The 25,696-nt window shown below is 63.9% G+C and overlaps 3 protein-coding genes across 6 annotated transcripts; 2 read left to right on the top strand and 1 right to left on the bottom strand.

The window, feature by feature from the left end:
• Positions 1 to 1,245: 1,245 nt before the first annotated feature.
• LAMTOR1 (late endosomal/lysosomal adaptor, MAPK and MTOR activator 1) lies at positions 1,246 to 7,341 on the top strand. 2 transcript variants are annotated; one of them, XR_005862793.2, is made up of 6 exons: positions 1,246 to 1,341; positions 5,540 to 5,685; positions 6,300 to 6,377; positions 6,487 to 6,613; positions 6,722 to 6,902; positions 6,934 to 7,341. XR_005862793.2 is itself a non-coding variant. In XM_015280905.4 (5 exons), the coding sequence occupies exons 1-5, from the start codon at positions 1,300 to 1,302 to the stop codon at positions 6,812 to 6,814; spliced, it is 486 nt and encodes a 161-aa protein (XP_015136391.1). In that variant the 5' UTR covers positions 1,246 to 1,299; the 3' UTR covers positions 6,815 to 7,341. The 2 variants fall into 2 exon arrangements, 1 of the variants encoding a protein (XP_015136391.1); XM_015280905.4 differs by having other exon boundaries at positions 6,722 to 7,341.
• On the bottom strand, positions 6,935 to 9,203 carry LOC107052453 (leucine-rich repeat-containing protein 51-like). The gene is made up of 6 exons (XM_015280904.3): positions 9,087 to 9,203; positions 8,576 to 8,665; positions 8,330 to 8,496; positions 8,069 to 8,217; positions 7,852 to 7,987; positions 6,935 to 7,492 (listed from the first exon to the last, which is right to left on the bottom strand). The coding sequence occupies exons 2-5, from the start codon at positions 8,649 to 8,651 to the stop codon at positions 7,855 to 7,857; spliced, it is 525 nt and encodes a 174-aa protein (XP_015136390.2). The 5' UTR covers positions 8,652 to 8,665; positions 9,087 to 9,203; the 3' UTR covers positions 6,935 to 7,492; positions 7,852 to 7,854.
• On the top strand, positions 9,167 to 25,563 carry NUMA1 (nuclear mitotic apparatus protein 1). Of its 3 annotated transcripts, none has more exons than XM_046943217.1 (26): positions 9,167 to 9,379; positions 13,161 to 13,233; positions 13,371 to 13,459; positions 14,439 to 14,518; positions 14,692 to 14,774; positions 14,965 to 15,045; positions 15,138 to 15,222; positions 15,425 to 15,548; positions 15,728 to 15,885; positions 16,281 to 16,398; positions 16,961 to 17,078; positions 17,347 to 17,487; positions 17,573 to 17,695; positions 18,094 to 21,498; positions 21,940 to 21,981; positions 22,611 to 22,679; positions 22,761 to 22,871; positions 22,958 to 23,176; positions 23,260 to 23,417; positions 23,496 to 23,742; positions 23,846 to 24,116; positions 24,210 to 24,346; positions 24,442 to 24,660; positions 24,870 to 24,971; positions 25,058 to 25,225; positions 25,316 to 25,563. In XM_046943217.1, the coding sequence occupies exons 2-26, from the start codon at positions 13,192 to 13,194 to the stop codon at positions 25,349 to 25,351; spliced, it is 6,426 nt and encodes a 2,141-aa protein (XP_046799173.1). In that variant the 5' UTR covers positions 9,167 to 9,379; positions 13,161 to 13,191; the 3' UTR covers positions 25,352 to 25,563. The 3 variants fall into 3 exon arrangements, with proteins under 3 accessions (XP_046799173.1, NP_001177854.2, XP_046799168.1); NM_001190925.2 differs by lacking the exon at positions 9,167 to 9,379 and adding an exon at positions 11,126 to 11,320; XM_046943212.1 differs by lacking the exon at positions 9,167 to 9,379 and adding an exon at positions 12,929 to 13,060.
• The last annotated feature ends 133 nt before the right edge of the window (positions 25,564 to 25,696 follow it).

Raw genomic sequence — 25,696 nt, 5'->3', positions numbered from 1 at the left:
AGTGATGGGGGTGGGGTGGGATGGGGATGGAGTAGAGATGGGGATGGGGTGGGGATTCAGATAGGGCGGGAATGGAGCAGAAATGGGGTAGAGATAAGGATGGGGATGGAGTGGGGTAGGGAAGGAGATGGAGTAGAGATAATTGGAATGGGATGGGGTGGGGATGGGATAGAGATGGGATAGAGCTAAGAATGGGATGGGTGGGGATGGGGATGGAGTAGAGATGGGGTTCAGGTGGGGATGGGGTAGGGATTCAAATGGGATGGGAATGGAGCAGAAATGGGGTAGAGATAATGATGGTGTGGGAATGGGTAGTGATGGGGGTGGAGATGGGATGGAGTAGGGATAATTGGAATGGGATGAGGTAGGGATGGGATAAAGATAGGATAGAGCTAAGGATGGGATGGGTAGGAATGGGGTAGTGATGGGGGTGGGGTGGGGATGGGGTAAGGATTCAGATGGGATGGGAATGGAGTAGAGATAAGGATGGGGATGGGGTGGGATGGGGGGGATGGAGATAAGGATGGGGATAGGATGGGGTAGGGATGGGATAGAGATGGGGTAGAGGTAAGGATGGGATGGGTGGGAATGGGGTGGGATGGGGGTGGGGTGGGGATGGGGTAGGAATTCAAATGGGATGGGAATGGGATGGAATGGGGATTGAGGAGAGATGGGGATGGGGTAGGGATTCAGATGGGATGGGGATGGAGCATAAATGGGGTAGAGATAAGGATGGGGATGGGATGGGGATGGAGTAGAGCTAAGGCTTGGGATGGGACGTGGGTAGGGATGGGATACAGACGGGGATGAGTTGGGCCGGGGATGGGGCAGAGCTGAGGCACAGATAAGGACGGGGATGGGGTGGGCGCGGAACAGAGGTGTGCTGGGATGGGATCCCGGCCTTCAGTGCCGGCAGCGCACCGAACCACGCACTCCACGTGCTTTTATTCCCTCCCTTTTATTCCCTCCTCCGAGAGCCGCTGGGAGCACTGGGAGGACTGGGCGCTCCCACGCGCATGCGTCCCATTCACGCCCCTCCCCCCAGCCGGAAGTCGGGGCCGCGCGCTGCTCGCTGATTGGTTCCTTCTCACGTGACGGCGCCGCCTTGCGGCTCGGAGGAGAGGAAGTGGGGTGAAGGGCGGTGTTCTTCTCTTCCTATTGGCTCGCCCCCTCCACGTGACGAGGGGGAGGGGAGACCGGAAGAGGAAGTGGGGGTGAGAGGGGTGTGGTCGTCGCTCCTCCCTCACGTGACAGGGGCGGTGCGGCCCCTGCCGGACCCCGTAGCGGCGGCGGCGCGTCATGGGCTGCTGCTATAGCTCCGAGGCTGAGGCCTCCGATCAGGTGGGGTTTGTGGGGGTCTGTGTGGGACTATGGGGTGGGCTTGTGTGAGTCTGTTGGGGTCCTCTGTGGAACCCTATGGGGGACTGTGGGGCCTGTGAGGGCCTATGGGGGCGCCTGTGTGGGATTATGGGGCGTGTGTGGGCCTATGGGGGAGCCTATGTGGGACTGTGGGGTCTGTGTGGGTTTATAGGGGCATACAGGGGGGCACTGTGGGGGCCTATGGGGGGCTGTAGGGGGGCCTACGTAGGACTATGGGGCCTGCGGGAGGGCCTGTGTGGGTCTGTGGAGGCTTATGGGGAGGCCTGTGTGGGACTGTTGGGTCTGTGGGGGTGTAGGGGGGCCTATAGGGGACTATGGGGTCTGTGGGAGGGCCTGTGTGGATCTGTCGAGGCTTATGGGGAGGCCCTGTGTGGAAACTGGGGTCTGTGGGGGCCTACGTGGGGGTGTAGGGGGACCTGTGTGGGTGTTTTGGGGCCTGTGTGGGACTATGGGGCCTGTGGAGGCCTATGGGGGGGCCTGTGTAGGACTGCAGGGTCTATGTGGGTCTGTGGGTGCTTATGGGGAGGCCTGTGTGGGACTGTGGGGGCCTGCATGGGGGTGTAGGGGGGTCTGTGGGGTCGTTTTGGGGCCTATGGGGGCCTATGGGAAGGTCTGTGTGGATCTGTAGAGGTTTATGGGGAGGCCTGTGTGGGACTATGGGGTCTGTGGGGAGGCCTGTGTGGGACTATGGGGTCTGTGAGGGCCTACGTGGGGGTGTTTTGGGGCCTGTGTGGGTCATGTGGGGGCCTATGGGAGGGCCTGTGTGGGTCTGTGGAGGCCTTTGGGGGGGGACTCTGTGGGACTGTGGGTTCTGTGGGGGTGTAGGGAGGCCTGTGGGGGTCTTTTGGGGCCTGTGGGGGAGGACCTATGTGAGACTATGGGGCCTATAGGGGTCTGTAGGGATCAATGTGGGATTATGAGGCCTGTGGGGGTGCTTTGGGGCCTCTGTGGGTCATGTGGGGGCCTGTGGGAGGGCCTGTGTGGGTCTGTGGAGGCCTTTGGGGTGGGGGACTCTGTGGGACTGTGGGTTCTGTGGGGGTGTAGGGGGGCCTGTGGGGGTCTTTTGGGGTCTATGGGGGAGGACCTATGTGGGACTATGGGGCCTATGGGAGGGGGGGGGGCGGCTATGTGGGTCTGTAGAGGCCTTTGGGGTGGGGGATTGTGTGGGATTGTGGGTTCTGTGGGGGTGTAGGGGGGCCTGTGTGGGTCTTTTGGGGCCTGTGGGGGGGGGACCTATGTGGGATTACGGGGCCTGTGGGGATCAATGTGGGACTATGAGGCCTGTGGGGGTGTAGGGGGGCTTGTGGGGGCCTTTTGGGGCATGTGGGGGACTATGGGGCCTGTGGGAGGGTCTGTGTGGGTCTGTAGAGGCCTTTGGGGTGGGGGACTGTGGATTCTGTGGGGGTGCAGGGAGGCCTGTGGGGTTCTTTTGGGGCCTATGGGGGGGACTTATGTGCGACTATGGGGCCTGTGGGGGTCTGTAGGGATCAATGTGGGACTATGAGGCCTGTGGGGGTGCTTTGGGGCCTGTGTGGGTCTGTGGAGGCCTTTGGGGGGGGACTCTGTGGGACTGTGGGTTCTGTGGGGGTGTAGGGGGGCCTGTGGGGGTCTTTTGGGGTCAATGGGGGAGGACCTATGTGAGACTATGGGGCCTATGGGGGTCTGTAGGGATCAATGTGGGATTATGAGGCCTCTGGGGGTGTAGGGGGGCCTGTGGGGGTGTTTTGGGGCCTGTGGGGGGGGACCTATGTGGGACTATGAGGCCTGTGGGGGTGCTTTGGGGCCTGTGTGGGTCATGTGGGGGCCTGTGGGAGGGCCTGTGTGGATCCGTTGAGGCTTATGGAGGGGGGGCCTGTGGGGGTCTTTTGGGGCCTGTGTGGGGGGGACCTATGTGGGACTATGGGGTCTGTGGGGGTCTCTTGGGGTCTGTGGGGAACTATGGGGCCTGTGGGAGGGCCTGTGTGGATCTGTTGAGGCTTATGGAGGGGGGGCCTGTGGGGGTCTTTTGGGGCCTGTGTGAGGGTTACCTATGTGGGACTATGGGGTCTGTGGGGGTCTCTTGGGGTCTGTGGGGGACTATGGGGCCTGTGGGAGGGCCTGTGTGGATCTGTAGAGACTTATGGAGGGGGGGGGACTGTGTGGGACTGTGGGTTCTGTGGGGGTGCAGGGGGGCCTGTGTGGGTCTTTTGGGGCCTATGGGGGAGGACATATGTGGGACTATGAGGGGGGGGGGGGGGTTATGTGGGACTATGGGGCCTGTGGGGGTCTGTAGGGATCAATGTGGGATTATGAGGCCTGTGGGGGTGTTTTGGGGCCTGTGTGGGGCATGTGGGGGCCTATGGGAGGGCCTGTGTGGGTCTGTGGAGGCCTTTGCGGGGGGGACTCTGTGGGACTGTGGGTTCTGTGGGGGTGCAGGGAGGCCTCTGTGGGTCTTTTGGGGCCTGTGGGGGGGACCTATGTGGGACTATGGGGCCTATGGGAGGGGGGGGGCAGCTATGTGGGTCTGTAGAGGCCTTTGGGGTGGGGGATTGTGTGGGACTGTGGGTTCTGTGGGGGTGCAGGGGGGCCTGTGTGGGTCTTTTGGGGCCTGTGGGGGGGGGACCTATGTGGGATTATGGGGCCTGTGGGGATCAATGTGGGACTATGAGGCCTGTGGGGGTGTAGGGGGGGCTTGTGGGGGCCTTTTGGGGCATGTGGGGGACTATGGGGCCTGTGGGAGGGTCTGTGTGGGTCTGTAGAGGCCTTTGGGGTGGGGGACTGTGGATTCTGTGGGGGTGCAGGGAGGCCTGTGGGGTTCTTTTGGGGCCTATGGGGGGGACTTATGTGCGACTATGGGGCCTGTGGGGGTCTGTAGGGATCAATGTGGGACTATGAGGCCTGTGGGGGTGCTTTGGGGCCTGTGTGGGTCATGTGGGGGCCTATGGGAGGGCCTGTGTGGGTCTGTGGAGGCCTTTGGGGGGGGACTCTGTGGGACTGTGGGTTCTGTGGGGGTGTAGGGGGGCCTGTGGGGGTCTTTTGGGGTCAATGGGGGAGGACCTATGTGAGACTATGGGGCCTATGGGGGGTCTGTAGGGATCAATGTGGGATTATGAGGCCTCTGGGGGTGTAGGGGGGCCTGTGGGGGTGTTTTGGGGCCTGTGGGGGGGGACCTATGTGGGACTATGAGGCCTGTGGGGGTGCTTTGGGGCCTGTGTGGGTCATGTGGGGGCCTGTGGGAGGGCCTGTGTGGATCCGTTGAGGCTTATGGAGGGGGGGCCTGTGGGGGTCTTTTGGGGCCTGTGTGGGGGGGACCTATGTGGGACTATGGGGTCTGTGGGGGTCTCTTGGGGTCTGTGGGGGACTATGGGGCCTGTGGGAGGGCCTGTGTGGATCTATAGGGGCTTATGGAGGGGGGGACTGTGTGGGTCTTTTGGGGCCTGTGGGGGGGGACCTATGTGGGACTATGGGGCCTATGGGGGTCTGTAGGGATCAATGTGGGATTATGAGGCCTGTGGGGGTGTAGGGGGGCCTGTGGGGGGCGGACCTATGTGGGACTATGGGGCCTGTGGGGGTCTCTTGGGGTCTGTGGGGGACTATGGGGCCTGTGGGAGGGCCTGTGTGGATCTGTACAGACTTATGGAGGGGGGGACTGTGTGGAACTGTGGGTTCTGTGGGGTTGCAGGGGGGCCTGTGTGGGTCTTTTGGGGCCTGTGGGGGGGGGACCTATGTGGGACTATGGGGCCTGTGGGGATCAATGTGGGACTATGAGGCCTGTGGGGGTGTTTTGGGGCCTGTGGGGGGGGGACCTATGTGGGACTATGGGGCCTGTGGGGATCAATGTTGGACTATGGGATCTGTGGGGGCCTGGAATATTGGGCACAGGTTTGGGTGCCACAACGTGAGAAGGACATAAAGCTGTTGGTGAGCGCCCAGTGTGGATGGGGGGGTTGGGGGGGGGGGGGTCTGAGGACCCCCAAGGAACGTCCCCCTGAGGGCTGAATGCAGTGGGTGACCCGGGGTGGGCAGAGGGCCGCTGTGTTTACTGCCCCCCCCCCTCTTGGGGGATGGCGAGCGCTGCTTTGAGGTGGGGGGGGATTGGGGAAGAGGAGCCGGGGCTCTGCGTGGGTACGTGGGGAACCAGAACCTCTTCCTTCTCCCCCCTTTCTCCCAATTCCCATAGGAAGAAGAAACGAAACGGCTGCTGGAGCCGGCGGCCAGCCCTCCCAACAAGGCACTGAATGGAGCAGAGCAGAGCTGTCACAGCCTGCCCTCAGCCCGCACCGACGAGCAGGCCATGCTGTCCTCCATCCTCGCCAAGACGGCCATGTAAGCCCTACGGGAGGGGTCGGGCACGGCTTTGCCTGCTCCGTATGGGCTCACACTCAGAGAGAGGCAATGGGGGGGTGGGAGGGAAGGGGGGCTGTTCGGAGTGGGTAAAGCAGGGCTGAGAGGGGACTCACTGCCCTCAGCGCATCCCCTGCAAGGAGGCTGATGTGAGAGGTGTGGGTCTGTTTGGGTCCGGGGTGGGTGGGAGGGGGGTAAGGAAACGGGTTGGGTAGCAGGGAGGGGTTTGTTTGGTCGTGGCACCCCTGGGGGGTGTTTAGGAGCCATTGGGACGCGGCGCTGAGGGTTCAGTGGTGGACTCAATGGGTCGAATTGGTTGTTGGGGTGGCTGAGATTGGATGGGGGGGGGTCTTTCCCAACCCTACGGGGCCATAATGGTGTCAGAGGACCACGGCTGGAAAACACCTCCGTGATCCTCGGCCACCCAAAGCGCCCCATCTCCGTGGCGTTCAGTGTTCCCACGGGTGATGAATGCCACTCCCTGTGCCCGACGCCATCCCCACATCCATGGGGGGGGGGAAGAGGGGAAGAAAACACCCCCTAAGAGCCAACAGCCAACCCTGTGGCCCTCAACAGTGACCCTCATGTCTCTGCAGTAACATCATTGACGTGTCGGCAGCGGATTCGCAGGGGATGGAGCAGCACGAATACATGGACAGAGCCCGGCAGTACAGGTGGGGCTGCGAACCCTTTTAGGGGGGGGTGGGTGCTCCTCTCCAGCACCCCCCCAATCCCTTCCTGAGGCGCCGGGACTCATGGAGACCCCCCCATCCCCATCATCAGCACACGCCTGGCTATGCTGAGCAACAACCTGACGCACTGGAAGAAGCTCCCTCTGCTGCCATCTCTCACCAACCAACCCCACCAGGTGCTGGCCAGCGAGCCCGTCCCCTTCACAGACCTGCAGCAGGTGAGGAGCGAGGGCAGCCCTCCCACATCACAACCATCCGACCCGAGCATTCCCAATGGTGCTATGGGGCTGGCTGACCCCCCTCTCCCCCCTTTTCTTCCCCCCCAGGTATCCCGGATAGCTGCCTACGCCTTCAGCGCTCTCTCACAGATCCGCGTCGATGCGAAAGAAGAACTGGTTGTACAGTTTGGCATCCCCTGAGCCCAACCCAGCACAGCTTCACCGGTTTGGGCTTTGGTTGGCTTATGTTTTTTTTTTTGGGGGGAGGGGAGGGGTTGTATTTTTTTCTCCTCCTCCTTTTTGTCTTTATTTCCCCCCCCCCTCCCCCTTTCATCCCCACGGCACAGAACTTGTACATACACCCCACCAGCGCTCCCACAGACCCCACCAGCGCTGCCCCTGTGGCTTCTTCCCCACTGTATGCATGGGGGGCAGTGGGGAGGGGGCTGCAGCCTCATTGCTGGGGGGCTGACATCCCCCCCCCCCCCCCCTTCCCCCCTTCACCCTGGGAAGGGCAGGCAGGAGCTGCATGCTCCCGGAGGAGACCTTCCCATCGGCTTCCTCCACCCTCCTCCTCCTCGTTTCTATTGGGTTTTCTTTTGGGGGGGGTGGGTTTGTTTTAATTATTCTCCTTCTGCCATCGCAGATAAAAACACATCCAGCCTCCTCTGTGTCCCACCTGGTCGCTGGGCAGCAGTGGGGTGCGTTGGCTGTGGGTTCATTCATTACCTGCTCTGTTGGCTTCTTTTTTTTTGGGGGGGGGGGAGCGTTGTATGGGATTTCCCCCCGCCGCCCCTACAAACATCTCGCTGCTCCCAGGTGGTTCCTGGCGCCTTCTTCACCTGCTGCTCCTCCTCCCCAAGGATGTTGGGGGGGGTGCTGCCAAAAAAAGACCCCCCCTTGAGCTCTCATGTGTGACTCAGCATCGCCTCGGGGTGGGCAGGGGCTGTACTGATGGTGGTGTGGCTGTAGGATGTGTGTGTGTGTGTGGGGGGGGGGGGGACACTGTAGGGACCGTGCCCTAAATTCTGGGCTCAACCCAGCCCAGAAATGGCTGCGATAGCATTGGGGTGACCCCCCCCCCCCCCCTTCTCCCTCCTCATCCTCCTGCATTGTCCCCAGCAGTGCCACAAAGGCTGTGCCCCAAACGGCGGCATCCTGGGGGTGGGTGGGCGCTATGGGGCAGCCCCGCAGTGGGGCTGTGTGCCCCCCCCCCCCGCCCCCCCTTTTGCTCCCACCTCTCATTCTGAAGCTCGCTGGGCTCGGGGCCGGCTCTGGTTGTGTTCCCACACTGCCACCTCCCTGTGTTCCTGTTGGGTCACAGCACTGAAATCCAAGGTGCTGAGCTGGGGCAGCAGGGCCAGCACGTAGCGCCTGGGGGGGGTTGGGGGGAGCTCAGTGAGGTGGTTTGATTTGGGGGGGGGGTTCCACTTACAGCCCCCCCTTTTTTGCTACCTGTAGCCCCTCTCCTTCTCCAGGGGGTTCCCACACAACGTCAGGCGGTGCAGCTGCCTCAGAGCCCCCAGTTTGTCCACCTCGCTCAGGCAGCCGATGGCGTTCCCGTGCAGGTGGAGGCTCTGCAACCCCCCCAGCGTGGTCAGCACCTGGTTGGGAAAGGGATAGGGGGGGTGGGGGGGGGGGTGGGGTACAGCTCAGGGTTTGGCCCTTATTGCAGGGCTGTGACCTTCAGCCCTTCCCGTCCCCCATCCCTCTCACCGGGTCAATGGCGGTCAGGCAGTTGAAGGACAGGTCGAGCCAACGGAGCTGTGTGGGGTCGGCCAGGAGCCGCTGCAGGGTGGGGTGCAGCCCCCAAAGGCTGCTCAGCCCGGTGTAAGGCAGGCGTAGGGCCAGGGTGGGAGAGGGGCCGCCCTCAGGGCTCAGATCTGTGGGGTGGAGCTGTGAGATCCCAGCCCCGAACCCACCCTATGCTCACCCCAATTGGGGGGTGCACCCCATACTCACCCTCCAGGGTACGCAGAGGGCGGAAGGAGAAGTCGAGGGGGGGGCTGAGCTCGGGGGGCAGCGGGCGGGATGGCATCGCTGTGGGGCAGCCTGGCAATGGGGCACAGCGATGCTCACTGGAGGGGTTATAGGGCCTGATTGTGGGCCCCCCCCCTCCCCCCATACACACCTATAGGGCCTGATTGTGGGCCCCTCCGACCCCATACACACCTATAGGGCCTGGTCCTGCTGCAGCCCCACAGCAATCCCTGTCCCCCCCTCCCAAAGCACACAGCACCCCACAGACACCCTCAGCCCTCCCCATACCCCATAGCAGCGCCCCCCCCCCCCCCCCACAGCCCTCCCCATAACCCATACACACCCCAACGCCCACCCCATTGGCCCCCGTGCCCCACCGCAGCCCCACACATCCCCCCACCCCACTGGATCCCCCCCATACGTGCCCCTCGGTGCCCCCACACGTCTCCCTTGGCCTTATTTAGCCCCCAACCCCACAAATACCCCCCTATACCCCCCACTGGAGCCCGCCAGGCCCGGCCCCGCGCTCCGCCGTTGCCACGGCAACGCCCCCCTCCCCCTCCCAACACATCGCCTCTCCCAGCGTGCCCCGCGCCTCTCGCGAGACTTCGGACGCGGCGCCCGAGATTTCGGGAGCGCGCTCGGAAGCGCGGCACCCAATCGCGCGATGACACGTCACCGCGGAGCCGGCCAATGGAGGAGGGAGGCAGGGGGCGTTTGAATCCCGGCGGCGGGCGGGGCCTAAGCGAAGGGGGCGGGGCATAAACGGAGGGGGCGGGGCTTGAGGTAAGGGGGTGTGGGGTATGGGGTGTGGGGTTTGGGGTCGGTGTGGGCTCTCGGTGTGGATCTGGGGCCTGGGTGTGGGGTGTGGGATCTGCACTTGGGGCCTGGAGCTGGGCCTGGGGCCTTTGGGCTTGGGGCCTAGATCTGGATCTGGGGCCTTGGGTCAGGGGCTGGAGCCTTTGGGGTTGGGGTCTGGGTCTGGGGCCTTGGGTCAGGGGCTGGGGTGTGGGGTCAGGGTTTGGGGTCTGGATCTGGGGTCTGGGCCCTTGGGTCAGGGGCTGGAGCTGGGTTGTGGGGTCTGGGCCTGGGGTGTGGGGTCAGAGTTTGGGGTCTGGGTCTGGGTCTGGGGCATAGGCCTGGGGTGAGGGGCCTGGGGCCTTGGGTCAGGGACTGAAGCTGGGGCGTGGGGTCAGGGTTTGGGGTCTGGGTCTGGGGTCTGGATCTGGGGCCTTGGGTTAAGGGCTGGAGCCTTTGGGGTGTGAGGTCAGAGTTTGGGGTCTGGATGTGGGCCTGGGGTATAGGCCTGGGCCTTTGGGTCAGGGGTTGGAGCTGGGGTGTGGGGTTGGGGGCTGGGGTCTGGATCCGGGCCTGGGGCCTTGGGGCTGGAGTGTAGGGTCAGAGGTGTGGGGTCAGAGTTTGGGGTGTGGGTCTGGGCCTGGGGCCTTGAGTGAGGGGCTGGAGCTGGGGTTTCGGGTTAGGGTTTGGGGTCTGGATCTTGGGCCTGGGGTCTGGGCCTGGGGCCTTGGGTCAGGGTTTGGGGTCTGGATCTTGAGCCTGGGGTCTGGGCCTGGGGCCTTTGGTCAGGGGCTGGGGTGTGGGGTCAGGGTTTGGGGTCTGGATCTGGGGCCTTGGGTATGGCCCTGGGGCCTTGGGTCAGAGTTTGGGGTCTGGATCTGAGGCCTGGGGTCATGGGCTGGGGTGTGGAGTCAGGATTTGGGGTGTGGGCCTGGGGCCTGGGGCTCAGGGGCTGGGGTGTGGGGTCAGGGTTTGGGGTCTGGATCTTGGGCCTGGGGTCTGGGCCTGGGGCCTTTGGTGAGGAGCTGGGGTGTGGGGTCAGGGTTTGGGGTGTGGGCCTGGGGCCTTGGGTCATGGGCTGGGGTGTGGGGTCAGAGTTTGGGGTGTGGGTCTGGGCCTGGGGCCTTGAGTGAGGGGCTGGAGCTGGGGTTTCAGGTTAGAGTTTGGGGTCTGGATCTGGGGCCTGGGGTCATGGGCTGGGGTGTGGGGTGTGGGGTCAGGGTTTGGGGTCTGGATCTGGGAACTTGGATCAGAGGCTGGGGTGTGGGGTCAGGGTTTGGGGTGTGGGCCTTGGGTCATGGGCTGGGGTGTGGAGTCAGGGTTTGGGGTCTGGATCTTGGGCCTGGGGTCAGGGCCTGGGGCCTTGGGTCACGGTTTGGGGTCTGGATCTGGGGCCTTGGGTCATGGGCTGGGGTGTGGGGTCAGGGTTTGGGGTGTGGGCCTGGGGCCTTGGATCATGGGCTGGGCCGCGGGTCTGGGCCTGAGATGTGAGATCTGGCCTTGGTGCCTTTGGTCTGGCTTTGGGTCTGGCTTTGAGGCCCGGGGTGAGGGATGTGGAACGTGGGGTCCGGGGGTGGGAGCTGCAGTTTGGGGTCCGGCTTTGGGCCGTGCGGTCGGAGCCGCCGTGCTTTGAGGCCGCGTTTGGCTCAGCGCGTGGATCCCATCCCACCCACTGCCCTCCCCTCGCTGCGTTTTGGTGCCGTGCGCCTTTAACGCGCGCAGCGGCCGTGACGTGGGGCGGCGTTGGGCCAGGAAGGGAAACCATCTCCTGGAGCAGCCCCAGCGCCGACCCGACAACTTTTCTTTGTGTAGATTCTTCGGTGCCCCCCACTGCTATCGGGCGGCTGTGGGGGGGGGGGGGGGAAAGGGGGCTGCGTGGATGGCTGACTGACGCCGGGGGGGGGCGCAGGGCACGGCGGCGGCGCTCCGGTAAGAGCCCAACAAAGACTTTTGTGCGCCTTCCGTGTTTGTTTGCGGCGGGGGCCGTTGGGGGGGGGGGGAGGAGGAGGAGGAGAGGAAGGAAAGGAGGAGGAGGAGGCAGTTGGGGGGGGGTTGGAGTGGGGGGGAGGAGGAGAGGGGGGCAGCCCTTGGCTCGCAGCCCCCCCCCCCCCCCCCCTGCTCTGGGTGCTGTGCCGAGTTGCGCTCGCCAACATCCGGGTGCTCTGTGCCCCCCCCAGGGGTGTGTGCCCCCCCCACGGCGGGTGTGAGCCCCGCTGCCCCACGGAGGGGGGCCGTATGGGGCTGGGGAGCAACACCGGGTGCTCCCTGGGGGGGGTTTGGGGTCTGGCCCCCCCCCCCCTTCTTGCAACGCTGTGCCCGGAGGAGGGTGCTGCCTTGCGTAACGCTGTGTTGTGACGGAGCGGGCATGGAGGGGGGGGGGCAGGGACAGCACCACGGGGGTGGCACAGCTGGAGCGTTTTGGGTCCTCTGCTGTTGTTCCTTAAGGGAGGAAACGGGGGGGGGAAGCGTTGGGTCCTTTTCCCTTCGCTCCTTCCCGCGGCTTTGGGTCTGGGTTGGTGCCGCCAATGGAGGAGGAGGAGGAGGAGGAGGTGGTGGTGGTGGGAGTGTAGCTCAGAACGCGGGGAAATGGGGGCACAGTGCTGTCACTGCAGGGATGTCACCATCGTGCCGCTGTCACCGAGCCCCAGTGTCCCCCCCCCACCCCACCGGACACAACCGGAGCCCCTATAGGATCTGCCTTCCACCCTGCCCTGCTTGGGGTTGGCTGCAGGGCGCTGCAGCCCTTGGGGACCCCAACCCCACGTGGTGTTTTAGGGTTATGTGCAGCCCCCGGGGTGGGGTTGTCAGGGTGGCACCGGGGACAGCAAAGGTTGCCGTGGGGGGGTGGGGGGGGTTGGCTGGCAGTGGTCCCATTGGTAGTGGCACTAAGCGGGGCCGGAGGGGGGGGGCTTCCTGTGCGGGTGACCACCGTGGGGACAGAGGGGACCCCCGTGCTCTGCCCTGAGGAGCAGTGCTGGGGGAGAGCCAAAGGATGGGGCCGTGGTTTGCGTTGTGTTGCTTCCCTGCGTGGCCAAACCCTGTGTCTTCTGGGGGGCGGATGCTGGGCCCCCCCTCCCCGATAGCAGAGAGGAGACTTCTGCTGCCTGGAGATAGCAAAGTGCCGGGGGCAGGGAGGTGGCTCCTGCAGGAGGGACGTGGGGATGGGTGGTGGGGCAGGAAGGGGGCAGCACCCCATGGCCAACAGCCTCGGGTAGCACCGGCCCTTCCCAGCCTCCGCCGCGCTGTGCCAGATGTTGGGCTTCTAAAACAACAGGGAAAGGAAGGGGGGGGGGGGGGTGAAAGCTGGGGTGTGCCCTGGCCGTGTGAGGGCCAAACACCCCCTGATGGGCCCCCTGGCTTTGGCAGCTCGTGGGGGCGCTCCCCGCTCCTGGCTGTGCCAGGAGGGAAGGATGGAGACCTCGTGCGCACCGCGAGGCGCCCGGGCACCGCCGCGCTTGGCAGCGTGTCCCCCCTGCTCCCCCCGAGCCCCAGGGAATGTAGGTCACCCAACTACAATCGCTGCTCTGTGCCGTGTGCTGCCGGCCGTGCCGTGCCGCCGTGGGGCTGGGAGCGTCGTGCCGTGGGGACAGGGGGGCACCCACCGCCGTCCCCGAGCACTCCGCCGGGCTTTTCCCTTCCCCAAAATGAAGATGTTGGCTGCTCCCCTCGGTAACAGCAAGGGATGGAGGAGACGCATCCTTCTTCAATGACGACACTTCGTTATTGTTTTAATTGCTTTTTATTTTTCCTCCTTTGTTGGTGTTTCCAGGTCCGGGTGTTACCCTGGCAGCCTCGCAGAGATGCCGCTCCACACCACCAGAGCCGCCGCGCTCCTCGCTTGGGTAACACACAGCGATGGTGCTGGGGGGGCTGCGGGGACCCCGGGGGGGCTCAAGCTTTGGGGATGGGGACAAGAAGCCACGGTGCTGCTTGGGATCCAGGTTGGGGGCACCCCCTGATCTCCCCCCTTCGTTTCCAGGTGAACAGCACCAAGGCGTGCGCGGAGCCACTTGGCGACCTGTCCCAGCTGCAGGACTGCCGTGTTTTCATCCAGATCATCAATAAGATGTGAGTGCTAAAGGCTGGGGGTGTAATGAACCCCCCCGCCTTCCCTCCCCGCCCCCCCTCCCCATGCAGTGGGAGCTGCTCCCCTTCCCCAAATGCTGCAGGGAGAAGGAAGCGGTGTGAACGCTTCTCCTGGAGGGAGAGTCCTGAGGAAGCTTTGGGGCCACGGAGCAGCGTAAGGAGCGCCCCACGGGGTGGGCACAGACCCCTCCCCACTGACCCATCGCAGCACAGGGACTGCTTCTGGGGCAGGGAGGGGCAGAACTCTGATCTTGGGAGCTGCATCCGTCACTCGCGAGCACGAGAGTGATTAAACCCGGTGTGTAATTAGTGCCCCAGCGAGGCCGTGCTCCCGCAGCCAGTCCTGAGGAGCTCAGTCCTTGCTATAATTATCTGCAGAACGGTGTAACAAGAGCTGCTCGGAGCAGGGCGGGGAGGAAGCAGCCATGCACTGAGATATATTTAGTCAGAGCTGCTTCACCTCTCTGGCTGCGCTCTGGCTGGGATTAGGCGGGATCACAGCACCACGCGCTCACCCCACAGCCAATCCCTGCACCAAATCCCCCCTCGCTTGGTGGTGTTGTGAGGGTGAGCACTGAGGGCAGAGCGTGGCTGGCAGCCACGTGGTCTGCGTTTGCGTTGGCTGCGCTGTGCAGAAGCGTTGGACGAGAGCCACGGCAGCCAGCTGCGGTTCCTTCCTTAAAACCAGCAGCTTTGCTCCCCTCTGTGATTTGCCCTGCCCAGAAGTGAGCCCCGGAGCACAGCATGCAGCACAGTGTGCTGATCCTGGGGCAGCTGGAAGCCCTGAACCCCCTTCCCGGGTTTTATTGGGGCCGCCAGCAGCAGGGATTGCTCACTTTGCTGCCGGGCGGCTCGGGGAAAACCCCAGCTTGCAGGGAGCCAAAGAGCTGCCTCTGGGCTGTGAAAGCAGCCTTTGTTCCACCTCCTGCGTAGCACTCACACTGCCTGCGCTCTCTTGCAGCCACAGGACTGAGGAGGGGGAGTCCGTCCTGGAGCAGTCCCTGGCGGAGCGAGCAGCCTTCATCTGTGGCTTCCTGCAGAGTAAGAGCCCAGCGTGGTCCCATCCTGCAGCCTGGCCCCTTCCCTGCGGGTGCACATCCATGGTGCCCTTGGGGGGCTGTGTCCCAGCAGCGGGGTGCATCTCCTTCCCCTCTCCTCCTTCCTGTCCTGCTCCTCCTCGCTCGTGCGTTTGGAAACCTTGTTTTGCATTGCAGAGCTCTGCAAGCACAAGTCGGCCACGGAGAACCTGGTGTCAGCACAGAAGCTGCTGGAAGGAGAAGAGCTGGAGTTGGCCAAGGTACCTCTGTGCCACGCGGGTCTTCTGGCCCCTCACACATCCCCCCTGCCATGAGGAAACGTGGGGTCCTCTGGTGGGACTGCAGTGTCCCCGGGGCTGATGGTGGCTCTGAGATGGTGGCTGCACCTTGAGGAGTGTTGGTGCGTGCCTGGTGCCACCTGACTCCCCCTGACACACTGCCTGCTTCCAGGTAGCCGTGCTGCTCCTGTACCACAGCTCCATGAGCAGCAAGAGCCCGCGGGACTGGAATGAGTTCGATTACCAGATCCAGGTAATGCCCCGAGGTCCCAGGGCCGGGTGTGCAACCACATCTCCATCCCAGGGCTCACCTGGAGCCCCACTCTCGTGGCTCCTGTCCCACAGGTCGAGCTGGCCACCATCCTCAAGTTCGTGCTGGACCATGAGGAGAGCTTGAGTGAGAACCTGGAGGTGTTTCTGCAGCGCAGAGGTGAGCACGGCGCTGGGTCGAGCAGTGCCCAAAGGCTGGGGGAGCTGCCAGGTGGGATGTGCAGGGAGGAAGGAGGAGGGGTCTGTCCCAGCTGGGATCTGTGCTTCCTGTGCACTTGGGGCTTCGGACCCAAGCCTTCACCCTTCTGATTCTTCCCTGCTGGTACCAAACCAAAACCTGAACCGTGCTCCTTGCCTCCCAGCGCCGCTATCCTCGCCCGGCACATCCAGCAGCAGCTCTGAGGAGCGCTCGCCGGGGCTCTCCCACCCTCAGGTGCGCTTCCTGGAGCTGCAGAAGATCGCCTCCTCCTCCTCCAGCATGAACAAGTACGTCTTTGTTCTCTGGCACGTTTTTGGGGGGGACCTGGAGGTGTCACCGGGAGTGTCCTTTGCCAGCAGCAAACACAGACGCTTCCCAGAGCAGCTGGCGGTCCCCTCCTGTCCTGGGGTGGGTTGCAGAGGGCTGGGCTATGTGTTTCTGATGCTAAACAGTGTTCCTTTTGCAGCATGCTCCCTGGAACACCAGCCTCACCTGTGGGGGATGTCCTGCAGACCCCCCAGTTCCAGCTGCGGAGGTTGAAGAAGCAGCTGGCTATCGAGAGGGAGAACCGGGACGAGCTGGAGATGGAGCTGGCAGAGAACCGCAAACTCATCACTGAGAAGGGTCGGTGCCTGGGGGGTATCCTGGGCACAGGGAGGGGTCTCCAGGGCAGGGACGTGTGGGTTTGGGACTTTGTGTGATGGCTCTGACCCCCCTACAACCATGCTCAGGTCCTGCTGGAGCCCAGATGAGCACAGCTTGCAGCTTCAGAACAAGTGTGTTGGGGTTGGCTCTGCTCCGCTCCAGTTTCTCTTTCCCTTTTTCGCTCACTTAATAAATTCGGGGCAACCAGAGCTACCTGAGTGATGCCAGTGCTGCCCAGCCTGGCTCCTTGTGCCTTAGCTTTCCCCTGGGCAGAGGGATGGGTGTCCCACACTGTGCTGGGGGCTCGGCCCGGCAGCAGGGGGTGGTGATGTGCCCTCCTCATGGTGACGTGCCCTCCTCTCCACGCTCCCCAGAGGCTCAGATCACCATGATGCAGCACCGCATCGACCGCTTGGCTCTGCTCAATGAGAAGCAAGCTGCAGACCAGCTGGAGCCCAGAGAGATGGAGGAGCTGAGGGAGAGGAACGAGAGGTAACGCCCGCAGGTTTCTGTGTCCCTGAAAGCTTTTGGGGTGATATTGGATGCCGTTTCCTAAAGGTTTTCGTTGCTGGTGCCCAGCTGTTGGATTTGGTGCTGAAATCTTCAGCGCAGCCACCAAGCTCACGGTGGGCTGCAGCTGAGCGAGCCCAGAAGCTGCTTTTGGCCTAAAACTGTGACTCCTGAGAGTCGATCTTTGAGCTCCCATCCCTTTACCAATTGTTAATTGCATCAGATCTCAGCTGGGCTAGGGTTGTCACTGCCATGCTGCGTCTCGGTCTCTGCCCTGTCCCCTGTTTGCAACCTGAGAGTTGTTTCACTGATTTTTCTTAAGTTGTAGAGGTTCTAACTGGAGTCCTGTAACTCTGGTTCAGAGCGGTGGGGGCCACGCAGAGCTCAAACACCAGCTGCCCCAGCCATGCTCTGCTTCGTGGCTTGTCAGGAACCCTCTTAGGGCTTTCTCAGCACCATGCAGAGATGGCCGCGTACCCTGGTGTCCCCAGCAATGCTTTCTCCTCCCTTGCTCTTGCTGAGGTGTCCCACTGCTCTCTCACAGCCTGCTGGTGCGCTTGCACGAGGCCCTGAAGCAGTGCCAGGATCTGAAGACCGAGAAGGGCCAGATGGACCGCAAGATCAACCAGCTCTCCGAGGAGAACGGGGACCTCTCCTTCAAGGTACGGGGCTGCACTCTCCTGTTTTGCATCTTGGTGGCAGTGCTCTCTGCTAACAGCCATTGGAGCAAGATTAGCAGCAGCCTTAAAAACAAAAGCTGCATTGGCAGTGGGCACAAAGTACAATTTGGGTTTGTTCTTTGTGGTGCGTGAACGTTGCCTGCGTTTGGCACCTGGGATGTGATGTGGCTGATGAAGCCCTGCAAGCACCCGGATTTGGGTTGGCCTCCAATGTTTCCATGCTGAGCTGACTTCCCTGCTTCCCTCACAGCTGAGGGAGATCGCCAGCCACCTGGTGCAGCTGCAGGATGCCCTGAATGAGCTCTCCGAGGAGCACAACTCTGCGCTGATGCAGTCCCAAGCAAAGCAGGCGCAGCTGGAGGGCGAGCTGCGGGCTGTGCTGCAGGAGAAGGTGAGAGGCTGGGGATGGGTGTCCCCTGAGAGCAGCAAGTGTCCCCCGCCTCCTACCGTGCTCCATCCCTTGTCTGTGTCTGCAGAAATGCCTAGAAGAGAAGGTTGAGATCCTTCAGGGGAAGATTTCCCTGCTGGAAGACCAGCTGGTCAAGCTGGGGGACTGCAGCACGCAGGAAAAGGGAGAGGTCATGGGCGACGTCCTGAAGGTATGGACTGGTTGGTTGTGATGAGAGCAAGCTCAAAGCTCTTCCAGCCACAGCAGTGCCGAGCAGCCCATCTTGCTGTGCCTCAGCATGCAGCAGTGAGGGGACAGAGCTGGGTGCTCCCTTCAAGGTGCATGCTGTGGGGCTGAGCATGCCACCTGCACGGTGTCTGGGACAGCAACTCCCTGCTGGCTGCCCCAGTGGGGACGGGGCAGCTTCTGCACAGCGGGGGAAGGGGTTTGCTCTCAGAAATGCCTGAAGTGAAGGCAGGGCTCGGCTTGTTGGGGGTGTGCAGTGGGCTTGTTGGCCATAAAGTTCAAGTAAAATTGTTGTGTGCTGCTCCGGTGACGTCTGACGGATGTTTTTGTTATGTTTTTCCTCCTTCCTTTTCTTTCTGCCAGCTGGAAGAGCTCAAGCAGGAGGTGTCCAGCCTCACTACCAAAGGCATTGAGCTCCAAGCCTCCGTCCTGCGGCTGGAGGAAGAGAAGAGCCAGCGGGATGCAGCCCTGCAGGCGGAGCGCAACCGCTTCGAGATGGAGAAGCTCCAGCTTGGCACCCACATCTCCAACCTGCAGAGCTCCGTCTCCGAGCTGCACCTGGCCAAGGAGAAGCTGGAGCAGGAGCTGCGGGCGCAGGAGGCGCGCCTGACGGCCCAGGCAGACGCACTGACAGCAGAGGTGGGCAAGCTGAGCGGATTCCTGCAGCAGCAGGAGAAGGAGGCAGCTGAGCTGCGGATGCAGGCAGAGCAGGAGCGGGCGCAGGCGGAGGAGCTGCGGCACCGGGATATGGCCTCACAGGAGGCTCTCGGCGAGCTGAGCCGGCGTGTGGAGCAGCTGGGTGCCAGCCTGAAGCACAGCGAGGAGGAGCTGGTGCGGGTCACGCAGGAGGCAGAAGGGAAAGCCAGACAGCTCGGGGCTGAACACGAGAAAGCTGTCCAGGAGAGGGATGCAGCCCTGCAGCAGCTGCAGCACTTGCAGCAAGCCAAGGAAAAGCAGCTGGCGGCCCTGAGTAGCCAACTACAGAGCCTGGAGGCGGCCAGCAAAGCTTCGTCCATGGAAATGCAGCAGGAGAAGGCTGAGTTGAATCAGAAGGTCCAAGAGCTGCAAGCCCGCGTCCTTGAGCTCAGCGCACAGTGCCAGCAGAGCTCAGCCCAAGCAGGGAGTGCTGAGACGCTGCGAGCCCAGTTGCGGGAGCTGGAGGGCAAGCTGAAGGACAGCCAGCAGAAGCTGGCTGACAAGGAGAAGGTGGCCAAGGAGAACACGCGCCTGCAGGAGCGGCTGCTCTTCCTGGAGGAGTCGGTGCGCAACACTGAGGGCATCCTGGAGGACGAGAAGAGGAGAGCAGCGGAGAGCCTGGAGGGGAATCTGGCCCGGATCGCAGAGTTGGAGGCGGAGAAGCAGCAGCTGGTGCAGCGTGGTGAGCAGGCCCTGCAGCAGCACAGCGAGGAGCTGGCCAGGAGGCAGGCGCTGGAGACACGGCTGCAGCAGGTGGCAGAGGAGCGCCGGGAGGAGACGGCAGCCCTGCAGCGTCAGCTGGCTGAGGTGGCCAAGGGGGAGGAAGGAGAGCGCGGCAGGCTGGAGAAGAGGCTGCAGGAGCTGAGCCGGGAGCACGGGCAGGCCTGCCAGCGGCTGCAGGCCGAGCAGGAGAGGGTGGCAGAGCTGGAAGCCCGCGTGGCACGCATGGCCAGCGAGCAGCAGGAGCAGCTGGCCGCCCTCCAGGACCAGCTGGCCAGAGCTAAGGAGAAGGAAGGCAAGGAGCAGGAAAAGCTGGCGAGCGCCGAGCGCGTGGGGAAGTTGGAGGCGGAGGTGCGGAAGGCGAGCGAAGCGCTCGAGGCCGTCTCCAAGGAGCTGTCAGAGGAGAGGCTGAAATCCAAGGAGCTCGAAGCTGTGGCCACGCAGGAGGCCAGCGAGGTGGCCCGGCTGAGCGCGGCGCTGGAGGAGGCGGCACGGGAGCACGGGCAGGAGCTGGCACGGCGCGAGGAGGAGGCAAAGCGCCTGCAGAAGGAGCTGGAGGACGCCAAGGCCGATTGCGCCGCCGAGAAAGCACGCAAGGTAGAGCTGGAGGTCCAGCTGCAGAACTCCATCAACGAGCAGCGGGTGGAGCGCTCGGCGCACCAGCAGGAACTGGCGCGGTCCCTGGAGCTGATCGAGGAGAAGGAGGGAGAGCTGGATGAGCTGCGGCTGAAGAACGTCTCGCGGGGTGAGGAGCTGAGGGACCTGCAGAAGACAGTCAGCAAGCTGAAAGGGGAGCTCGCCTCGGTGGAAGCAGTGAAGGAGCGGGCGTCCAAGATGGACAGCGAGCTGCAGGGCTTCCTGGAGGCCGCCCGGAGCCGGGATGCTGAGATGGACAGCATCAAGGCAGTGTACGCCAAGGAGGCGTCCCTCAAAAACCTGGAGGAGAAGATCCGCCACCGAGAGCAGGAGTCTGGCTCCAGCCAAGACCTCTACCAGGAGAAGCTGAAGGAGGCCCAGATGCTGAGCGTGGAAGTGGAGCGGCTGGAGCAGAAGTGCCGGGAGCAGCAGGACACCATCGCTGGGCTGGAGAAAGCCGTGGCTGAAGGATCCCAGCAGCAACAGGCGGAGCTGGAGGCATCACAGAGGGAAGCAGTGCGGCACCGGGAGACGGCAGCGGAGCTGCAGAGGCTGCTGGATGCCTCGCGCTCAGCCCAGGCCCTGCAGGATGGCACCGTGGAGAGCCTGAGGAAGGAGCTGCAGGACAAGAGCAAGGAGCTGGCCCAGAGCAAAACGGCTGTGGCTGCTGCCGAGAAGGAGGTGGCATCCCTGCGTGCTGCGGCGCAGGAGAAGGGCCACCTGGAGGAGGGCTGGAAGGAGCAGCTGTCGCAATGCATCCAGGAGCTGGAGAGGAAGAACAGCCTGCTGGGCAGCCTGGAGCACGAGGTGTCCATCCTGCACCGGCAGCTCACCGAGAAGGAGGGCGAGAGCAAGGAGCTGAAACGCCTGATCATGGCCGAGTCGGAGAAGAGCAAGAAGCTGGAGGAGAGGCTGCGGGTGCTGCAGACCGAGATGGCCACGGCCGCATCGCGGGCGGCCGAACGCTGCTCGCTGATGAAGGTGGAGGTGCAACGGTGCCAGGAGGAGATGGAGAAGCAACGGATGACCATCGAGGCACTGAAGAGGGACCGGCACTGCCAGAGCGAGCGCGAGGAGGAGCTGCGGCAGGAGGTGAAGGTCTGCCAGGACAAGTTCTTCCAGAAGGAGCAGCTCCTCTCCTCCCTGCAGCAGGAGCTGGGCAGCGCCCAGGCGTTGGCCGGAGAGGTGGTGCCGCTGAAACACCTGTGCCAGCAGCTGCAAGCTGAGCGTGCCTCGCTGGAGAGCAAGCACCGCGAGGACCTGGAGCAAAGGGCAAAGGCCACCACTGCGCTGCAGGCGGAGCTGGCCCGGGCCAGGGTGGAGGTGGCCGAGCTGCCGGCCCTGCGTGACAGAGCAGCTGAGCAGGAGCGTGCGCTGCAGAGGCTGCAGAAGGAGACAGCGAGCTCCAGCGAGAGGCTGGCAGCCCTGCAAGCAGCCAACAGCCGGCTGGCTGAGGAGAACCGTGCGCTGAGTGAGAGCGTGAGCCGCGGGCAGCAGCGCCTGGATGCTGAGCTGGGGCAGGCAAGGGAGAAGCACACACGGGAGCTGGAGTGCGTGAGGCTGGAGGCGGAGAAGGCGATGGCCAGCAGCAGGCAGGAGGCCGAGGAGGCGGCCAGGAAGCTGGAGGCGATGAGCAATAAGTATGAAAACACCAAGGTAAAGGTGCTGGAGGAGAGGCAGAAGTTCCAGGAGGAGAGGCAGAAGCTGATGGCGCAGGTAGGGGCTGGTGGAGCTCCGCAGCGTGGGTGCACGACGTGGATTTTGGGGCAGAGCACTCGGGATGGGGCTGTGCCGTGGGGATGGCACGTGGGCTCCGTGTCACTCACTTCTGCTGGGTCTGCCCAGGTCAAGCTTGCCCAAAGCCCTCTGAGCCAGGGCTCTGCTCCCACCTCATCCCCATCCCTAAGCCGGGGGTTGTCTTATGGCCCAGGTTCACCATCCCCAGGTGTCTTTGCTCCCACCCCATCCCTGTTCCTAAGCCGGGGGGTTATCTTAGGGCCCACATTCATTAAGGCACAGAGGAAGCCCAGGTTTCTTTGCAGCCCTACAAACCCTTCTCTTGGGCTCCTCGGGGTGGGAGCTGGGGGTGTCCAGACCTGTGGGGGGAAGTGCCCTGCACACGCCATGTATTCACCCTTTCCTTTTTGCTCGCCACAGGTGGAGCAGCTAGAGGTATTTCAGAAAGAACAAGCAAAGCAGGTAACACACATCGACTGTCGGCTCCTTAAACGGTGACGGTGCGCGGCCCCATCCGCCTGCCAGCAGAGCTGCTGCCTCCTTACCCACTGATGGCAGCGGGGTATCCCCAAGCTCCAGGTCTCTGGGCTCTCACATCCACCCCACGGGGAAGAGGAACAGGGTCCCACCCATCCAGCCTCACAGTTTGGGCTGGAGGTGTTGGATTGTGGGGTATTTTTTTGTTGTTGTTGTTATTTTTTAATGCAGCGCCGATCTCAGAGCCAACCTCTGGGGAACTGCTGCTCGAGCAGACGCGGCCAACGTGGGGCTGCTCCTCACGGGGTCACCCCCATCCCCTGCCCCACGTTGCGGGGACAAAGCCCCCGTCCCTATCCCAAGCCTGGGGGGCTCTGCAGGATGCTCCCTTGTCCCTGGGGAGGTGACGGCCCCCGGGGCAGCGCGCTGAACTTTGGCACGACAAAACCATTTGGGGCTGAGCCTCCTCCCGCTGCTTGATCCCACTGCGGACAGTTGGCGCTGGAGACAGCTGCGTCGGCCACGGGTGTGCGAGGGGACGGCCTGGGGAGGAAGGGTGGGGGTGGTCCCATCCCTGCCTGCTGCCCTCGGGTGACCGACCTGTGCCCTGCCAGGTGGAGGAGCTGAATAAGAAGCTGGTGCAGCACGAGAAGGCCACGCGGAGCCAGCAGCAGAGAGTTAAGGTAGGTGGATGGGGACGTTCGGCCTCTGGGGCGGCTCTGCTGCGGAGATGAGGGGGTTCTGACCCGATCCCTTCCATGCAGGTGCTGGAAGGAGAGCTGCAGAGCGAGGCCACGCGCCAGCAGGAGAGGGTGGCAGAGCTGGAGGAGCAGCTGGCACAGAAGGAGCAGGCAGCTGAGCACTACAAAGCCCAGGTGTGCTGCTGCAAGCTGTCACCAGCCCTGCGCTCGGTGGGGAGCCTCGACGGGCCGCTGATTTTCCTTCTCCTGCTTCTTCCCAGATGGAAAAGGCGAAAACTCACTACGACGCAAAGAAGCAGCAGAACCAGGACCTGGCAGAGAAGCTGAAGGCCATGGAGCAGCTGCAGAAGGAGAACGCGGAGCTGAGGACGGAGTCGGAGCGCTTGGCCAAGGAGCTGCAGCAGAGCGTGCTGCAGGCCAAGGAGGCCGAGCTGAGCTGCAGGGAGCTGAGCGGGCAGGTCCGCAGTCTGGAGACACAGGTAGGCACAGCTCAACTCTCCGCTTTCCTCCTTCCTCTTCCTGGCTGCAAGAGTTGGCCCACCTCTCCCTGCCTTCCCCCCAGCTGGAATTCGCCGACCAGCAGCTTCGCGAGCTCGGCAAGTTCCCAGCCCCCAAGGCCACGCTGAAGGAACCGGAGAGCTTCCGCCAGAACCCCTCCGACCTCAGCACTGACAGCCTGGACCTCAGCCTGGACGAGGGGCAGCCCCTCAACTCCACCAGGTACCGCTCTGCCCCCTGCTGCCCCCAGCCCCGCTCTGCCCCCAGCCCCACGCTCAGCCCTTGTGCCCCATCCTGCAGGAAAGCCACCCGCTCGCACTCGGACGGCTCAGCCGCTCCGGGTGGCACAGAGCCACGCGCATCCCAGCGGCTGCCAAGGAAGGTGGAGTCATTGGAGAGCCTCTACTTCACACCCATCGCCAGCCGCACGCAGCCCAAGCTGGAGAGCAGCGCCGGTTCTCTGGCCGACGTCTCGCTGGAGTCGGGCTGCAGGACGCGCTCGGGGCGCCGCCGCACCACGCAGATCATCAACATCACCATGACCAAGGTGAGGGGGGCGAGCCGGACATTGGGCTGGGAGGGGGGTCTGCTGCATCTCCTCACCCTTCCCCTCTTCCTCCTCCTCACCCTTCCCCTCTTCCTCCTGCCAGAAAGAGACCACCACGGAGGAGCCGGGCGGCGCGGACGCGTCCTTCAGCAGCATCCTCTCCGAGCAGCCCCAGAAAGCCGCCCCGGCGCGGGCCCGGCTGCGCTCTGCTCGCTCCTTGGCCAGCTTTCCCTCGCAGGACTCCCTGAGCAAGCTGGACACCTCCTCCCCTCAGGAGCCATCAGGCCACGCTGCGCTGCTCAGCCTCCCCGGCTACCGGCCGGCCACGCGCAGCTCGCTGCGGCGCTCGCAGGCGGGCAGCAGCTCCAGCTTAGGTGAGCTGGGCCCGGGGTGGGGGGCGGGACGGAGCTCTACCCTGAGCCAAAGGCGGGGCTGCCCCTCCCCACCTCTCACCGCTTTGCCTTCAGGTCGCAGCAGCATCTACCTGGGGACGTGCCAGGACGAACCGGAGCAGCTGGACGATTGGAACCGCATCGCCGAGCTGCAGCAGCGCAACCGCGCCTGCCCGCCGCACCTCAAGACCTGCTACCCCCTGGAGAGCCGGGTAAGGGCAGAAGGAGGGGGGGGTGGCACGCAGCCACCCCGTTTTCCCCTCCCCCTACACCCGGGGGGCTGACGGGTGTGATTCCTGCCCTCCAGCCTTCCGACGTGCTGGGCACCATCACGGACGAGGAGATGAAGACGGGCGACCCGACGGAGACGCTGCGGCGCGCCAGCATGCAGCCCTCGCAGATTGCCGAGGGGGCGGCCGCCCGGCGCGGCATGCTGGGAGGGGGGTGGGCCCACGGGGGCATCACCACCCGGCAGCAGCGCAAACGGCTCTCGGATGAATCCCACCAAGGCCCCGACACCCCCGAGGTGAGCGGAGACCCCTCGGCGTCCCACCCCAAAGATGGGGGTGCGATGTGCCACGCGCTGCTGGGCACCGAGAGACCCCCGTTGCCAGCAGCGCCTTCCCCGGGGCAGCTCCGAGCCCTTTTCCCTCCCCCTGTCCCAGCTCTGCCCGCTCCGTTGTGGTCCCGCATCCTTCTCTCCACCTGATCCTCTCTCTTGCCTCTCTCCCCCAGTCCAAGAAGCCTGTCAGCTGCTTCCCACGCCCCCAGACCCCCCGCGAGCGGCGCAGCTCCCACCTCAGCCGGCGGAGCGAGCAGCAGGCGCCCAGCAAACAGGTGAGCAGCTCACGGGGCCTCAGAGGAGAACCAGAGCTCCCCGTCTCCCACCCCGAGCTCCTCACCATCCTTCCTCTTCCTCCCAGCCCGAACGGCGCCAGTCCATGGCCTTCAGCATCCTCAACACCCCCAAGAAGCTGGGGAACAGCCTCCTGCGCCGGGCTGCCAACAGGAAAACCACCCCCAAGAACTCCCCCCGTGGCACCGCGCGCCGCTCGCCCCGCATCGCCTCCACCAAATCCCCCAAGGGCAAGGTGGGCAACCTGGGGGGGGTCAGCGGGGGGGACATCTCCTGAGCCCCCCCTTTATGGGGTGACCATCCCTCCCCCCGCTCTCTCTTGCAGGCCGGCCGCAGAGCGCTGAAGGACACCAAGTTCTGAGGTTTCCCAGCCTGTCTCCTCACCCCTCCCTGCTGCCCCACGGCTCAGCAACACCAAAGGGACTCGGGACCGCCGTGGGGCACGCGGGGCGGAGGGAATGGGATGGTGCCATCAGTCCCCGAGGGACCCTGGCTCCCTGCTGCCCTCCTGGAGGGGAGAGGAGACCTTTTTAAAGTGTTTCTACTTGTAAATAAATTGTATTTTTCTCCTGCTGTCTGAGTTCTGTTTCTATGGGCAGGAGCAGCTGGATCCATTGCTGTGGGCACGGGGCAAAGCATGGCACAATCTTCCTCCTCCCCGTCCTCCTCTGCCCTGTGCCCACCCCATCCCCTCCAGGCACCGCCG

This window comes from Gallus gallus, chromosome 1 (assembly GCF_016699485.2).
Source record: "Gallus gallus isolate bGalGal1 chromosome 1, bGalGal1.mat.broiler.GRCg7b, whole genome shotgun sequence".
Classification (NCBI taxonomy): domain Eukaryota; kingdom Metazoa; phylum Chordata; class Aves; order Galliformes; family Phasianidae; genus Gallus; species Gallus gallus.
The sequence above is the reverse complement of the archived record's forward strand: the minus strand, read 5'-3'. Positions and strand labels throughout refer to the sequence as shown.